General features: G+C 41.8%; 1 protein-coding gene across 1 annotated transcript in view; it reads right to left on the reverse strand.

Annotated features, from left to right (window-relative positions):
* Nucleotides 1-4,314: 4,314 nt before the first annotated feature.
* Nucleotides 4,315-17,495, reverse strand: part of ppil6 (peptidylprolyl isomerase (cyclophilin)-like 6) — a 46,240-nt gene continuing 33,059 nt past the window's right edge. Inside the window, exons 7-8 of the mRNA XM_039749954.1 lie at nucleotides 10,196-10,331; nucleotides 4,315-5,580 (exon numbers count right to left, since the gene is read on the reverse strand). Coding sequence (XP_039605888.1) covers nucleotides 5,469-5,580; nucleotides 10,196-10,331 — 248 coding nt within the window. The 3' untranslated portion in view covers nucleotides 4,315-5,468. The remainder of the gene's footprint in view (nucleotides 5,581-10,195; nucleotides 10,332-17,495) is intronic.

Below are 17,495 nucleotides of genomic sequence, written 5' to 3' on the forward strand. Positions count from 1 at the left end.
TTGTCGGGTACACGGTGCTTTGACAACCGCTACTCATCATCTGCGGTGCCCGATCGCACTGTGTTCCTTACACTCTACGACGCGCTTAACTCACCTGTATCCCGCGATCGATCATCTCCGGAGCTTCCAACTCAGCCGCTGCACGTAGTCCTGCAGAGCCATTAACGGGTTGGCGGCCGCCGCCCCAAGTCCCTCCACACGTTCCTTCAGCTGTTGTAAATCCTGTAAGAACGGCGGGGCGCGAGGTATTCCTCGAGCCTCCATAAATCCACAGAGTTAATGTTTACGGCCGGAGTTGTTTGCGCTTCCGCATTTCGCTTACCCTCCCGACCGGGAACAATGAGCACGCCCCTCCTGGCACGCGGTTCAGCTGGGTCGCGCAAAGGCTCCTGGGCTTTGGAGTTCTTAGAGGGACGGCTGGCTTCTACGAGCCGGCTGCGATCTGCCTTTTCTTTCCCCATTGCAGACCCTTCAGCCACAACCCGCCCCTCCTTGTCGACATTGCCGCTTGTTTCGGGCGCTGCTTTGCACGCCTTCCCTCCCCTTCCAGGAGGCTCGGACTCGCCAGGGAACTTAACGACCGCCGGAGGACTCAGAGTGTCCTTCACCTTCCCGACATGCACCGCTGGTGACCAGTCTGTTGTCCTCGTGGGCAGCCTCGCTAGCCGCCCGCTGCCATTTTGCCGAGCATGAGGCAGTCATCCGAGACGCCGCTGCATTCTCTTGGTGAGCGCCTGTAAAACATGATAAAAATAAATCCGACACGTCGGACGTTTTACCTGCAGCTCCCTCCATAGTGTATGGCGGAACCCCCGGACTATCTAGGGAGTCCGAGGCGCCGACAGCGTCCGCGGTCCCGACTGACGCTGCTACCCGGGCTAACTCGCCCACTAGCTCTCGGTCCTCTTCGCTCCGGTCAGGTAGGTCCAGGACCTCTCGGCGCCCATCAGGCCCTGCAGCCAGCTGGGACTGACCTTCTTTTTCCCGGTCTTCTTGCCCATGGTCCTGCAGAACGGGATGGCGCGCACAGTTGCAGCTTTTTCGTAGCGGTGGTGTTTGCACCTCCGTGAAAAGATGGGGAATCCCGAGGGTTGTCTGCCCACACAAAATTTGTTTTTAATGCAGGTCCTCTGCCAACAGACGGCCAGAGAATCCTGCCGACTGCGCCAGTGTGGCAGTAGGGGGCAGTAGTGTACCCTTGAACCCTCAGGGATGACTCCAGACACCAGGTAACAGTCCACCACCCTTTATTGTTTAATAACAATGTGCACCAAGCACCCTCCACACTACTCATAAATCTCTTTTATCACACGCACAATAACCTCTCCTCCTCGCCCAGACACTTTGCTCCTCCCACCCAGCACAGCTCAGTGTGCTGGACAGGGGCACCGTCCTTTTATAGCCCCTGACCCGGAGGTATTCCTGTCCCGACAGTCCATAGTTCCTTACTCCTTCCGGTCAGGGCAATCAGTCTTTACTTTAACCCGAGCACGCTTGTTAGTTCCTGTCACGTGACCATGACGCACTCCCGGTCATAGGGCATGAAAGAGCCCATAAGCCCCCCCACAGCGACTCCTGATGGCCCCCAAGGTATCCAGCAGGGTTGTGTAAAAATACTACAAGGTCCATAATGCCCTGCTGGACCTCGGGCATGATCCTGCTGTCGGAGAGCTCTCCTGGCGGCCTGGGGTGCGGACCAGCATGGAAAGCCGCAATCCTTCACAGTATGTATATATATATATATATATATATATGTGTATGTGTGTAAATATATGTATATTTATCTGTATGTATGTGTATATGTATATATGTATATGTGTGTGTGTATGTATGTGTGTTGTGTGTGTTGTGTGTATGTATGTGTGCCTCCTCCAGACCGCGAGGGGGCGTCCGTCTTGGTTATGTTGGGGGCCTCGGGTGCAGGGCTTGGAAGCCCAACCCTGTAGGAGCCCGTGGCCACCGCCAGGCGGCGCCCTGGTGCCTGAGGAGCCCTGGAGCCCAGCACTTCCGCCACACCAGGAAGTGCTGGGGGGAAGACTTAATGTGGTGCCCGGAGAGCTGCCGGGAGGACAGCCGGCACTTTCGCCACGCTGGGGCGTGGCCAAGGAGGGAATGCCGGGAACACCTGGTGCTCATCCGGGAGCATTATATAAGGGGCCGCCTCCCTTCAGTCTGGGGCGGAAGTCAGGTGAAAGAGGACGGAGCGAGAGGAAGGATTGGATGCGGCCAGGAGAAAAGCAGTAGGACTGTGTGGCCTGGACTTGGGGGAATCGATGCAGGAGGCACTGGGGTTTGTGCACGTGACTTGTTTTTGTAAATATTTATTGTAAATAAACGGTGTGTTGGGTGAATTTAAGATGTCCGTCTGTGTGTGTCCGGGCCGGCTTTCACAGTGGCGTAGTCGACAGGAAGCTCCGCCTGATACAAGGCGGGGACCTGAGTTAAAACAAATGTCTGTGGACGGCCCGGCGCAGCAGCAGCTCCCGCACACTGGCCGCGGGAGCGGCCCGTGCACAACCCCGCGGGAGCGTTTTGCCCCAGAGACCGCCGGCGGACCGCGGAATGGCTATCCCCGGGTGCGGAGGAGGAGGAACGGGCGTTGCCAGGGCGCAGCGGGCTCCGAGGGCTGCGCTGTCGGAAAGGGCGGCCAGGCCGGCCTTGCGACGCGGAAGGCCACACCGAGGCAGGGGCCTCGGCATGACGGGATCCGGGAGGTGAGTGCCCTGCCTTGTAGTAATCAGCCCTTCGGGGTCGCACTTACCTTCTTTCCTACAGGGAGGGACGATCCGGATCTTCGTCCGTGGCAGGAGCACGCCGGGCCACGGGCTGTCGGCAGCGCGACGGTGACAGCAGAGGAGGCTGCGAAATCGGAGCCGCTGCGGCTCGAGGAATCGGCGCAGCTGCAACGCGTGAGGAGGCACGCCACCGCACTCCAGCGCAGGGAGACAAGATGGCAGCGGGCGGATGTCCCGCCGCTGACAGGCACGGGATTGGCTGGTGTGTCTTGTGTGCCCGCCAATGATTGGATGGAGGCGGGACCAAGGAACGCCAGTCTCGTGCCTAAGAGAGACCTGATTGGGCCAGAAGGAGTGGCCCTCAGGAGGCAGGCGTCGAGTGAAGCTGATGGACAGGTAAGCTCACCGGCGTCCGTCTCTTTGTTCCCACCAGCGGCTCGGCGCGAGCCGGAGGAGCCCCTTCGGCCCGCCGAGTCGCCGTTAATGCAGGTGCTGAGTGCTCTTGCCGCTCAGTTGGAGCAGCTGACGAGGAAGGCAGTCGCGTCGGGAGAGACGCTGTGTGAGACGGAGGATCGGTGCGGCGCTGGAACCGGAGGCCGGCAGAGCACAGCGGGGGTGGTGAGTATTGCCGTCCCCGTAAAGCAAGAAGGGGGATCTGCCGAACATGGTCGCGACTTATTTAAGGAGGACCGACTTCAAGTAAGCGATCCCCCCACAGCGGATGCGGCGGTGCAGACAGCCGATCGGGCGAGGAGAGTGAGCACGCAGGTGCTGGCAGGACAAGGGCTGATGAGTGCCTTGGGTCCTAGCGCCCTGCGCTCCAAGCCCACGGCAGTCTCCTGTCGCTCTGTTTTTCAGAGGCAGGAACTGGGAGACTAGTCAGGATAAAGGGAAAGATGACTGCAGAGACATCCTGGATGAAAACCTGCTCCAGAGCGCTCTTGACCTCATACTGGGGCGACGATTCACCTTTCAGCAGGACAACGACCCTAAGCACACAGCCAAGATATCAAAGGAGTGGCTTCAGGACAACTCTGTGAATGTCCTTGAGTGGCCCAGCCAGAGCCCAGACTTGAATCCGATTGAACATCTCTGGAGAGATCTTAAAATGGCTGTGCACCCACGCTTCCCATCCAACCTGATGGAGCTTGAGAGGTGCTGCAAAGAGGAATGGGCGAAACTGGCCAAGGATAGCTGTGTCAAGCTTGTGTCATCATATTCAAAAAGACTCGAGGTTGTAATTGCTGCCAAAGGTGCATCGACAAAGTATTGAGCAAAGGCTGTGAATATTTATGTACATGTGATTTCTCAGTTTTTTTTATTTTTAATAAATTTGCAAAAACCTCAAGTAAACTTTTTTTCTCGTCATTATGGGGTGTTGTGTGTAGAATTCTGAGGAAAAAAATTAATTTAATCCATTTTGGAATAAGGCTGTAACATAACAAAATGTGGAAAAAGTGATGCGCTGTGAATACTTTCTGGATGTACTGTATAAAATACTATGTTGTATTTAATGTTTAAAAATTACTGGTGCAATTGCATATACTGTATACACACATTATATATGCATTACATACTCTAAACACTAATAATTTTTTTTTTATTCAAACATGTTTTCCTCAAATATACAAATTTAACTGTAAACCTTTTGTATAAAAATTATGCACTCATTACAAGAAGTTTTCTTTTAATTCATAACATTTTTTTTAAATTGAATGCATTGAATTGAACGCATCTCAGATAAATGTAATCACTGGATATACAGAAGGTGCAAAAGTCTAATAGTCCTCAAGTATCCTTCTTGTTTACACTTTAAGATATGGCACTTTAATAAACCCTTTCCTTTGTAGCATTTACTGTTGATTATTTCATATGCTACGGGTTTCCAACTGTTGCATTTACCGTATATCTGCGGCACACTGTCCTGTGGGGAATTGTGATCTCTTAAGCACTAATACGAACAACAGGCAACTGTTGAAAGTGACTACAGGTTTTTGTTTCAGGTTTTTCTCTGATGCATCTTTTATTGCACCTTTTGTTTTTGCATTCAGACATTAAATAAAAATTTCTAGAAAAGTTTTGTTTTCTTTTAATTTATCACCCATTGAATGTCTCCCATCTTACCTATCTTATCCTACCTTGATTAATTTAATATTGTTACTAAACAAAAAATTTGAAGCAATGTTAAGAGCAGTATGATGAACTGTGCAATGGATATATGATTTCTGCTCCAAAAATGAGTACATTGTCATTTACAGCCTTGCATCAGGGCCTTCTTAACATATGGGCACTGGCTGGGGGCCCCAGGAACATAGGGGCCCACGATGTTTCTGCTGCCTATGTGTGTTTCTGTTTGGCTATCAAAACAGGGGCTCCAGTGCACTTCTTCGGACTATGATGCTGTTAAGACGGCCCTTGGTGTTTGAAATGCTATAAGTAAATCCAGATCAGATAAATTACTATTTAAAAGCGAAACACTTTCACTACCAGATGACTCTGAATATGAACACTCATTTACAGGAATGAGTAAGCTACCAAGAGGATGGTTGTCATCATAGGTAATAGTTACCATCAACCTCCAGGACTGAACTTGCTCATCTGAGAATAATATGATTGTACAATGTAAAGTGGTATGTACTCATAACAATAACTAGAACAAGTTGTCTTCTACAATACATTTAACAGTATACAATATGCACAACACAATTTTCTTCTAGACAGTGAATCCAATCATTAAGGTATAAACAGCCCACAGTCCACAACTTTACACTCCTGTTTAGGCCTCTCGTTGTATGTAGGGACATCTTCTAGCAGCTTTAGGACATCTGTACCTTCAATCAGCTCCCTAAAAAAAGAAAATATTTTTTGACAAAAATGAAAAGACTTTTTTTGTGTAATTATAAACACTCTCACAGATACTAGAGTATTCACTGTTAATCTTTGGCACTACGTGTACTGGAGAGGTTAATGTTTTCTGAGATTTTTCATTCAAGGATAACAAGAGATTTTGAGGTACAGCAGTTATACTCTCTAAAATGGTGCTAGGGAGCCATGTTGCAGGCTTATTAACACATGCAAGTAAGAATTTCACTGTAGTCTGTACATGTGACAATAATGACTCTATAAACCTGTCATCAGAAGACAACCTAGGATCCCTTCAGTTGCATATAATGAATTCTAACAATATGCTATAATAATATGGAGTTCATCAAAGCTTCTATTCCCATCATAACTCAAAATGCGTATAGCACTGAGAATAAACAGGTTCTTAAATCTATTGTTCTCAAGTCTAAGGAATCTCAACCTGGACCATGATGATGGTAAGTTAAACTCTCAGACAGAGGTTGGTCACTATCTTACCAGAACTGAGCTGGCCATCTAATGCAGACCAATTGTCCTGGATTGTAAAATATTCATATTTTAAAAATGTACACTGCTTAAATTAAGTTTTAATTTTGCTCAAATGAATCAGGATTTTAACTACAGGGCCATTTAATATTGAAAACATCCTTTCTTGTATGCTCTTCCTGTATGGCACCAGTAATTTATAACTTTAGTGCATCTGCTTCAGCGGGTTTATAACTGAATCTGTTTCAGTCAGTTTAGAACTTAAAGGTAGCAGGAATGGAAAACAGTTTGAATACTGCAAGATCAGAAGGCATTTCTACATAGTTTACAACTCCGGAATGGAATGCAAGTACGAAGATGTGAACAAGGTCAAAGACTTTGAGAATTGCCATTCCTCATAAGGAACATCTGCCAATCAAATGTGTGTAATTTCACGTCTTGGTGCCCAAGTGAGATTTTAGCATAAACAATGACCAGAGTGACGACATAGAAACCAACGTTAGGAACCAAGACATGTCAAAAAGAAAGAAAGAGAGAGCATTTTGTTTGGATGCCGGGGAACACAAACCTATGCATCGCGCCAATTGTAAAATTAATCAACTGCTAAGGACAACATCTACCCTTGACAATACTAATATTCAGAAAGCTTTTCTAACACTATATTCTGACTTTTGCTATAAACAGTGATCCCTCCTCGATCGCGGGGGTTGCGCGAAGTAGAAACCATATGTTTGTATGGTTATTTTTATATATTTTAAGCCCTTATAAACTCTCCCACACTGTTAACATTATTAGAGCCCTCTAGACATGAAATAACACCCTTTAGTCAAAAGTTTAAACTGTCCTCCATGACAAGACAGAGATGACAGTTCTTTCTCACAATTAAAAGAATGCAAATAGATCTTCTTCTCTTCAGGAGCAGAGAATTTCAGAGGGAGAGAGAGAGAGAGAGCGCTCACAAAGAAAAGCAAACAATCAAAAAATCAATACTTGTGCTTTTAAGTTTGCCGAGGCATTTTTAGAGGAGCGTTAGGATCTTCTAAGCAAACAGCTTCTGTGCAAACAGCCCCTCTGCTCACATCTCCTCCGTCAGGCGCAGAGAACGTCAGAGAGAGAGAGCGAGATTAAAGCAACAATCAAAAAATCAATACCTGTGCTTTTGTGCTTTTAAATATGCCGAGCACCGCAATAAAGCGGCATTTTTTTAGAGGAGCGTCAGTATCTTTTAAGCAAACAGCCTCTGTGCAAACAGCCCCTCCGTCAGGCGCAGAGAATGTCAGAGAGGGTGAGAGAGAGGCAGAGACAAGCAAACAATCGAGCACCACATGGGAAGCATATCTTATAGCATTGAGGAGTTTTAGTTAATATGTAATACATGCTCTGATTGGGTAGCTTCTAAGCCATCCGCCAATAGCGTCCCTTGTATGAAATCAACAGGGCAAACAAACTGAGGAAGCGTGTAGCATAAATTAAAAGACCCACTGTCTGCAGAAATCCGCGAACCAGCGAAAAATCTGTGATATATATTTAGATGTGCTTACATTTAAAATCCGCAATAGAGTGAAACCGCGAAAGTCGAAGCGCGATATAGCGAGGGATTACTGTATTTGATTTTCTATTATACTTTTCTTCTGTTGGTATTATTATATATTATTAAATGACCCACTGCTTTACATTTCTATACTTTGTCTTTATATCTTGAGTGACTGACAAATATTAGGGCACATTATGTAGGACGATTGCTGCTTTCTTTCCCAGAGGGTTATCAAGACTGAGAGGGTGCACTTCAATAGGAAGAACAAGTGCAAATAGAATGGCATTAAAGTAAAAGGGCGTTGAGCATTCGCGTGTCACAAGGACACCCATATTTTTATTATGCTGGTGATAGTGAGTCCTAATGTAGAATACTAAAAGTGATAGACGTCTGTCAACACTCTTGTACGTACTTATGTGAATGGAATCTTAAGTGGAATATTACTGAGTGACTGGCAGTTGGGCATCACTAGTGTAATTGTACGGCTCGTATCTCTATGTGTGTATATTAATCGTAAGGTGCAGAAGTAGACTAACTTAGTAAACGGACTTGGTAGGTCTCACAAATCTATAATTCATCCCCTGTAGCCTTGGAATGAGCCTAGTCACTCTTCCATATCCTGCATGACATTTCAAAAACAAAACCAAAAGAATAAGAACATTGCTTAATGGAAGAGATAACTAAGGAAAATCAACATTATCAAAATCAATAATGAAATTATTGGTGTATTATTTTATAATACATATATATTGGTGTATTATCATGAAGAAAGATTAAAAGAGCTGAGCCTTTTCATTTTAAGCAAAAAAAGAGGTGGCATGACTGAAGTGTTTAAAATTATAAATGGGAGTAGTACACAAGAACACGGGGACACAGTTGGCAACTTGTTAGGGGTAAATTTTGCACAAACATTAGGAGGTTTTTCCTTACGCAGAGACACTTGGAGTAAGCTACCAAGTAGTGTGGTAGACAGTAAGACTTTAGGGACTTTCAAAACTCGACTTGATGTTTTTTTAGAAGAATTAAGTGGATAGAACTGGCGAGCTTTGTTGGGCTGAATGGCCTGTTCTCGTCTAGATTGTTCTAATGTTCTACTATGTTTATGTTCAGTTTTTTAAATATTTAACATTACTGGGGGGCTCCACCCCCTGCTCGCTTTGCTCACTGACCCCTGGGTTTGGTTTACCGGATATACAATTTAAACAGATTGTTACATATGCATTATTTTCACTTTTACTTTAAAACTTTTGTAAAAATAATACTTGTCCTTTATTTCCGGCCCCAGGCATAATTACATCTCTTTCTCACAGGATGTATAACGCTGCTCACATTGTGAAAGGGGTGCAGCTGAACGCACACTAAGGAGATGCCATCGGATCATCTGCTGTCTTTCTGCTGGTGGCGTGCTGCCTGTTCTGCATGTCTCGCTGCCCAATCGTTTCAAAACCTGTACAGCAGCTGTCCTTTTGCCACTTCATGTCTCTGCCACTCACGTTGTGGAGTTGTATTTAGGGTGGCTGAACGCACGCTAAGGAGAAGCGGTCGGATCATCTGCTGCCTTTATGCTGCTGCTGTCACACTGCCCGTTGATCATTTCAAAGCCTGTATAGCAGCTGTCCTTTTACCACTTCGCGTCTCTGCCGCACGCGTTGTAGGATGAGGGGGAGGGGGGTTAGGGTGGCTGAACGTACGCAAGGAGAAGTGGTCAGATCATCTGCTGGCTTTCTACTGCTGGCGAGCTGCATGTTTTACTTGTCGCTTGTCGTTGTTTTAAGAGCTGGGAGCAAGTTAAAGTGTCTCTCGTGGGACTTCAGATGGTCTTCCGAGAAGATCAAGTCTTGTCTCCCTGTCTTCCTCCCCAAGATTTTTTTTATAATAGAGAGATATGGTCATTGCTTTTTCAATTTTTAGATTTATTTGTCTATGGTGCCACCTTTTGGTGTGGTTGTTGTCAGCACATAATACTGACACGTAATCCAGTACCACATTAACTGTGACATCATAGAGTTCCATCTTGATTATCACAAACAAGTACATAAGAAGACAAGAACATAAGACATTTGGCAAATAAGAGGCGAACATTCTGTCCATCCATTTGGTAAAGTTTCTCTGCACACCTGACAATAATGTCTGTACAAACTCATAAACTGTACAATGAGATGAAAATTACACCACAAAAAACACACCAACTACCATAATGCCCACAACATGCGGACAGAGCTCTACATGCCACTTCGTTCTTTCTCCAATCAAACCCTAGTTGAGCCAAAATAATATTTACTTTGGAAATTATGGGGCTCGAGAAATGCCTAATGAGAAAAGCACTGGTTTAAAGAATAAGTTCACAAAAAATGGTCCTGAAATCTGGAAGGAACTATTGACACCTGAGTGCATATTATGCCGAGAAATCATGCAGCATCATAGTAACCACAAAAAAGGTAACACCATGAAAAGGAAATACACAAATGTTGAAACAGAAAGAAATTCACAATTTTGTAAACATCTACCTGAGAAGAAACTAACATGGTTATAATAGAACCTTATTATACCACAGGAATGCAAATTAGAGCATACTCACCCAAAAGCTACATATTTTTTATCCATCCAAGGTGCAGGCTGAAATGTGATGTAAAACTGGGATCCATTTGTGTGCATTCCCTTGTTAGCCATTCCCAATACTCCCCTTTTGTTGTGGGGGACTGCAAAGCTTTCATCTAGCAAAGAACAAAGAATATTTTATACTATACTCTATGAAGGAAGGATGCTTCACATGCTTCAAGGTCTCCAGAGTTTATAAATCACACAGAGCAGTGGGTAGATTTGACAAAGAATGACCACTGTTATTAATTTAGTTATATTCTCCAGTGGTGTTTTATATGTGGTTGTTGGTGTCCTTATTTATATTTTCATTAAGTTTTTCATTTTTGTTATTTTGGCTATGCCATTTTTTGTGTATTCTGTTTCAATGCCACCATTTTGTGCCAATCTTCAATTCTACAGCTTTGTTGATTATATTTCCTCCCCTTACCAATCATAAAACTTTAATTTTTGTTGTTAGGTCCTACCTATTGTGGATTGTAGCACACATCTTATGGCATCTAAGCTTCTAGATCAATAAAATTACATATTTGTAAATTAGTGGTCCTTAAAGATTTGTAGTTGGTACTAAGACTATTTGGCTTTAACTTTTCCCTTCTAGTTTTGGTTAACAATTTTGGTTTTCATGGCAGAGTTTCTTATCTCAGTGTTTCTCACCTCTGTCTCTTTATTTGAGGCTCCTTCTTTTGTCCCTAATGGTCTCTACTTGGTCCCCAATTCTTTTCTTTGCTTCTGTGCTCTCATTATTTTTCACAGTTTTGAGTTTGGCCACAATTATTGCAGTTCCTTCCAAACTGATGATTGGTGCCCATTTTGTGATTTATACCTTTGTGACTGATGTTTACTACTTGCTTATATATCCCCATATTCAAACAACCTGGCATGATGAATGTTGCCATTTTTCAAAGCAGAGGTGCAGAATTGCATTGTTTTAAGATGCTGTGATTGTATTTACTTTGGTCAGTTTCGACTAGATCAAACATATTTATGATGCGACAATGTGATACTTTCATGTATTCTACTGCTATATTCAATTGAGCTCAATTCAATTCAATGTACACTTATTAATCACACTTAAGTGCCAAAGTGCTATACAACAATTATAAATATAGTCAAATGCTACTTGATACTTTTATGTTATTAAATAACTAGGGGGCTTTGCCCCCTGCACACTTTGCTCGCGAACCCCTGGGCATGCACTACGCGCTAGCCTCTTTGTGGTTCTGCTGCTTGCGTATTGGGATGCGGTTGTACAATTTAAACATATTGTTATTTTCATGGGAATTGCTAAATACAGTTGTGCTTGAAAGTTCGTGAACCCTTTAGAATTTTCTATATTTCTACATAAATATGACATAAAACATCATCAGATTTTCACTCAAGACCTAAAAGTAGATAAAGAGAACCCGTTAAACAAATGAGACAAAAATATTATACTTGGTAATTTATTTATTAAGGAAAATGATTGAACGTTACATATTTATGATTGGCAAAAGTATGTGAACCTCTAGGATAAGATAGATAGATAGATAGATAGATAGATAGATAGATAGATAGATAGATAGATAGATAGATACTGTAGCAGTTAGTTTGAAGGTGAAATTAAAGTCAGGTGTTTTCAATCAATGGGATGACAATCAGGTGTGAGTGGGCACCCTGTGTTATTTAAAGAACAGGGATCTATCAAAGTCTGCCCTTCACAACACATGTTTGTGGAAGTGTATCATGGCACAAACAAAGGAGATTTCTGAGGACCTCAAAAAATGAGTTGTTGATGCCCATCAGGCTGGAAAAGGTTACAAAACCATCTCTAAAGAGTTTGGACTCCACCAATCCACAGTCAGACAGATTGTGTACAAATGGAGGAAATTCAAGACCATTGTTACCCTCCCCAGGAGTGGTCGACCAACAAAGATCACTCCAAGAGCAAGGCGTGTAATAGCTGGCGAGGTCACAAAAGACCCTAGAGTAACTTCTAAGCAACTGAAGGCCTCTCTCACATTGGCTAATGTTCATGTTCATGAGTCCACCATCAGGAGAACACTGAACAACAATGGTGTGCATGGCAGGGTTGCAAGGAGAAAGTACATGCTCTCCAAAAAAAACATTGCTGTTCGTCTGCAGTTTGCTAAAGATCACATGGACAAACCAGAAGGCTATTAGAAGAATGTTTTGTGGATGGATGAGACCAAAATAGAACTTTTTGGTTTAAATGAAAAGCGTTATGTTTGGAGAAAGGAAAACACTGCATTCCAGCATATGAACCTTATCCCATCTGTGAAACATGGTGGTCGTAGTATCATGGTTTGGGCCTGTTTTGCTGCATCTGGGCCAGGACGGCTTGCCTTCACTGATGAAACAATGACTTCTGAATTATATCACAGAATTCTAAAGGAAAATGTCAGGACATCTGTCCATGAACTGAATCTCAAGAGAAGGTGGGTCATGCAGCAAGACAACGACCCTAAGCAAACAAGTCGTTCTACCAAAGAATGGTTAAAGAAGAATAAAGTTAATGTTTTGGAATGGCCAAGTCAAAGTCCTGACCTTAATCCAATCAAAATGTTGTGGAAGGACCTGAAGTGAGCAGTTAATGTGAGGAATCCCACCAACATCCCAGAGTTGAAGTTGTTCTGTACGGAGGAGTGGGCTAAAATTCCTCCAAGCCGGTGTGCAGGAATGATCAAAAGTTACCGGAAACGTTTAGTTGCAGTTACTGCTGCAAAGGGGGGTCAAACCAGATACTGAAAGCAAAGGTTCACATCCTTTTGCCACTCATAAATATGTAATATTCGATAATTTTCCTTAATAAATAAATGACCAACTATATAATATTTTTGTCTCATTTGTTTAACTGGTTTCTCTTTATCTACTTTTAGGACTTGAGTGAAAATCTGATGATGTTTTAGGTCATATTTATGCAGAAAAATAGGAAATTCTAAAGGGCTCACAAACCTTCAAGCTCAACTGTATGTATAATAGAACTAACTATTTTATATTTCAGGGAGTAATTAACCATATTAAAAAATAGGAAAACTTAATAATTTGAAAGTAAATTATGTTTCATGTTGTGTTAAGAGTTATTCTTTGCATAATACAAATTCGTTCTTTTTTGCTTTGAAATTAACATGCAAATATTTTTTAAACGTACACTTTACTGTAAAAATTCAGTAAAAACAATTTTTTGAATAAAATTTTCGTCAATATCGCATTGAAGTTTGATTCTGTGTTTGAACTTTCATTGTGACAACGCAACGTATAATTGCTCGTGACTGAATTTAGTTTCTTTCTCTCTATTAAATAAAATGACTTTTTTGAATGTTTGGCTAATTGTCTTTGCAAAAGCTATTCTACCAGGAAACTGTTAATGTTTTAATATGAATGGCATATCAAGATCTCCTTTGTTGTCTAATGTTATCCCCTGAAGATGTACATTTTTTGGATACATCCTTCTTTCTACAGTAATTGATACAGTGGATGGTGTTAACGGTTCTAGGTATTGTAAGTTGATGTTTTCATTTTGATATGCATTTAACCAATCTGCCGTGTAACCAATTGTCAATTTTAGCGTTAATTCGTTTCACTTCATCGTTTCTTGGTGCTAGGATTGCCCGTGTACTCATTTTTTCTGTTGATAACCCATCATGATGAAATTCTTCAATAAGATTTGGACATAATAAATCTTCTTTAATTGGGAACTTAAAGTGAGGAAAATGTTCAAATTTAGAAGAGCTGAGGGTGCAGGAATTGTGTCTGTCAAAAGCATTCACACAAATGAGAGGAGAGAGACGACCGTTTGCATGGTTGAATATGGATGAGAGGAGGGCATGACTTGAAAAAATCTTATGTCCAAAGTCTCGTCTTGCGGAACTTGAAAAAATCTCTTGAAAAAAGTTTTGTCTCGTCGCAGGATTTTTTTATATAATAGAGAGATATAGATCATTTAGAACCTTTTGGTTAGGCATCTTGAGAAAACAAAAGACATTCAAAGATGCTTAACAACAGCTTAGATAAATCACCATGGAAAAGGTCTACATGATGACAAGGCATTTGATTTAATTTAAAGACCACGCAAGAAAGATTTTGTAAAACATTTGAACAATTAAAATATTACTAATAAACTCATTCTTTACAATGAATATTTAAAGAATGATAAGGCGAGTTCAAAATTTTTGCTCGTCAAGAACAGCAGAAATGAATATTGCACTGTATCACCATTATCATCACTGGTTAGACAGCCATTATTCTGTCTTTACTCAGGTATCCATTGCCCTCAAATCCTTTTCCTTCACTTTCCGTGGTCCTGGGCTTTCTTGGTGTGAGACCCGTTTTTTTTAAACCACTGAACACCACCCAAAGAATTACAGATATAGTCTGTAGCAAAATGACACCGCAACTTGGGAAAACAGTTTAAGCCTAGTAATACACGAAGACGCCAAAAGTCCAGTTTTAAAAGTATACAGTATAAAAGTACAGTGTTTGCTTTGCAAAATGCCCTCTTTAACTTTGTAAATAAGTCTGCTGTTTTTGGCTTCTGTTCATACAGTCCCTGAGATGGCTCTGCGATAAGTTTGTGACCAACCATTTCTTCCTACAGACGCCAGCTGTAACCATACAACGGATTTTCGCTCATACAGACACTTTGTGTTCCATGCTGCCCTTTTCTGAATATCATGTTTTGCACTTTATTTCTACAGCAGTTCAAAATATATTGCAAGAATGAGTGTATTTTTTTAAAGAGACATATAGCAATAATTCATGTTAGGAACAAGAGGGTTCAAGCTGTTTGCTTAATACCTAATATCTTGACGGTTGCATTTAATATATTCTTCTTTATCATGGCACCAGAGAGTGCAAACAGACATGTTGGCTGGACGTGCAGGTCACTGTATACTATATGTGACAATACTACTCTACTACTGCAGCTACATTTTACTTTCTTTCTTACAAGTATTACATTTGTCCACCATGAAGGAGCTATTAGATCCTGTTTTTCTGTGCCCTAAATCAAATGTGGTCTTTTGCCTTTATGTTGAACTCATCCTAAGAGGGATTTAAAAACCTTCTCAACCATGAGGTCTAATGAGGTTAGAGTCAGGAAGAAATATTGTTAAAAATGCTTACTGGTGCCAGATTCATGAAAGATGAAAAGAAAGTGCATGCTTTAGGCTCAGCTTGGGGTCTGGGTAAGTGAATGAGCCGGTCCCACCTAAAATACAAAAACCCATTTAGAGTGGTTGGGACAGCAGAGCTTTGTTTAATTTATTCCTTCTTTTGGTACTTTTATGTTGCCTAACGTGGAGCCTTCGACACCTTTCAAAGAATTTGTGGATTTATTCTGTCCTGTTAGTTTGTAGCTTATTATGTACAGTGGCTGAGCTTCATCTGATTTTCTCCTTTTGTTATTTACTGTTACTTTTTTTTCCTGTCATGGATACATTGCATACTATTTTGTAATCTTATACTGTATCTTCCTGAGGTTTGTCAGGAATACTTTCAAGGTCCTCCTTGTGTCCACAGCTGGCTCATTTTAGTTGTGTTTTCCTTAAATGTGAAGAACTCACTGTTCTTATCATGTCTGTCTGTCTGTCTGTTTGCAAGTAACAGCTCAAATGCTAGTGGACCGATTTAGTTGAAATTTGGTATTCTTTGTCTGTAACATTCAGTTTTCAGTAAGATATGTTAAACAAAGCAGGCTGAATTTTTAAAGCACTAGTGAACTTTTAAAATCATGTAGAGAAACATTATGTGCAACCTCAGTTTCTGATTACATCTTGAGAGAATTTATTTTATTATATGTATTCATATCTGTCTCTGATGAAGTAAATAAACAAAATCCTCTAACTATGAAAACAGTTAACTAAGTCCTGAAATGTGTAAACTGTCTGACCTATTTGTACAGTAACTGTTTTTTCCTTTACTGTAGTGCTTTTTTGTTCAATGCAGTATTATAATCTTGTTAACCTGTGAAGCGCCTTTTTATAGTGCATATAGTGAATTGTGTTATATAAAATAAAATCTGAATGATTTGTGTGACCACCCAGTGCAAATGAAACAGGGGAAAAATGAGCTCATTTTAAATATTGAATTCTTTGTCTCCTAGTGAGGAGAGAAGCTAGGAGGGTGGTCTCCTGATACATATGCAATAAACTGTTACAAAATGATTGTGATTGTGATTGTAAAGCAGTGCCACTTAAAATGAAAAAAGCAGGAACAAAGATTAAGTTTAAAATTAGCTGCATAATTTTAATAAACCTTCCTTTCACAGTGAAGAAAAATGGTTGCTATGAGATACAAGAGGGCAAACAAACTCTGTTGGTGTATGGAAATGATTGGCTATAGATGGCACCAATCATTTAAAGGCTCTTAAGTAGGCACCCACTCTATATACAGACATAAAGTAACAGCACCATCTGTTGATCAACACGTGACACTGCAGTAAGAGAAACTCTTAACCAGCTAGCTGGCTGGCAGGCAGGCAGGCAGGCAGACTGACAGACAGACAGACAGACAGACAGACAGACAGACAGACAGACAGATTATACTCTATTTGTCCCCAAGTGATATGTCACCCCTGGTGTATTTTTTTCTAGATTTTATGTGGACACAGCTTAGGCAGATGAAGGTTAGTTTTACTAAGTAAATAGAGATGCATGAGAAGTTGCTAAAGATGTAGTAAGTTAATAACATTATGATCTTTCCTATCTAGGGAGACCAAAATTGCTAAGAAGACCACAACCCAGAAAAAAATAATTAAATTAATTATAAAGGGAAGAGTAATACAAGAAAACAATAGTTAGAAAAACTAAGAAAACAGAATTGGACAAATAAATTTAGAAGGCAAATTTTCATTAAAAAAGCCAAAACACAAGAAATAGCTAAGTCATGTCTAAAAACAAGAGCAGTAAGTCTAAAGAACTGTAATTTATTGCAAATCCAAAATGAAGACTCAAGAAGAACCATAATACATTACCAAAGCAAACCAAAGTCAATATGATAATGTCAATATGATAGCCATATTACATGCACTTCACCCGAAGTTAAGCATGTTCAGGCCCTGACAGTTCTTCGATGGGAGACCACCTAGGAAAAGCTTGGGCTGCTGCTAGAAAAGATGTTGGTGAAACCAGTAGGGGGTAGTTACCATGTAGTCTGAATGGGGGTCCCAGTGATGAGGACATTGTACTGTAAAAACTGTGCTGTTCTTTGGACGAGACATAAAACCAAGGACCTAAGGTGTCACCAGTTGCACTGTAATCAGCGCATGCTTCCAACCTCTC

Source organism: Polypterus senegalus, chromosome 3, assembly GCF_016835505.1.
Source record: "Polypterus senegalus isolate Bchr_013 chromosome 3, ASM1683550v1, whole genome shotgun sequence".
Taxonomy (NCBI): Eukaryota; Metazoa; Chordata; class Cladistia; order Polypteriformes; family Polypteridae; genus Polypterus; species Polypterus senegalus.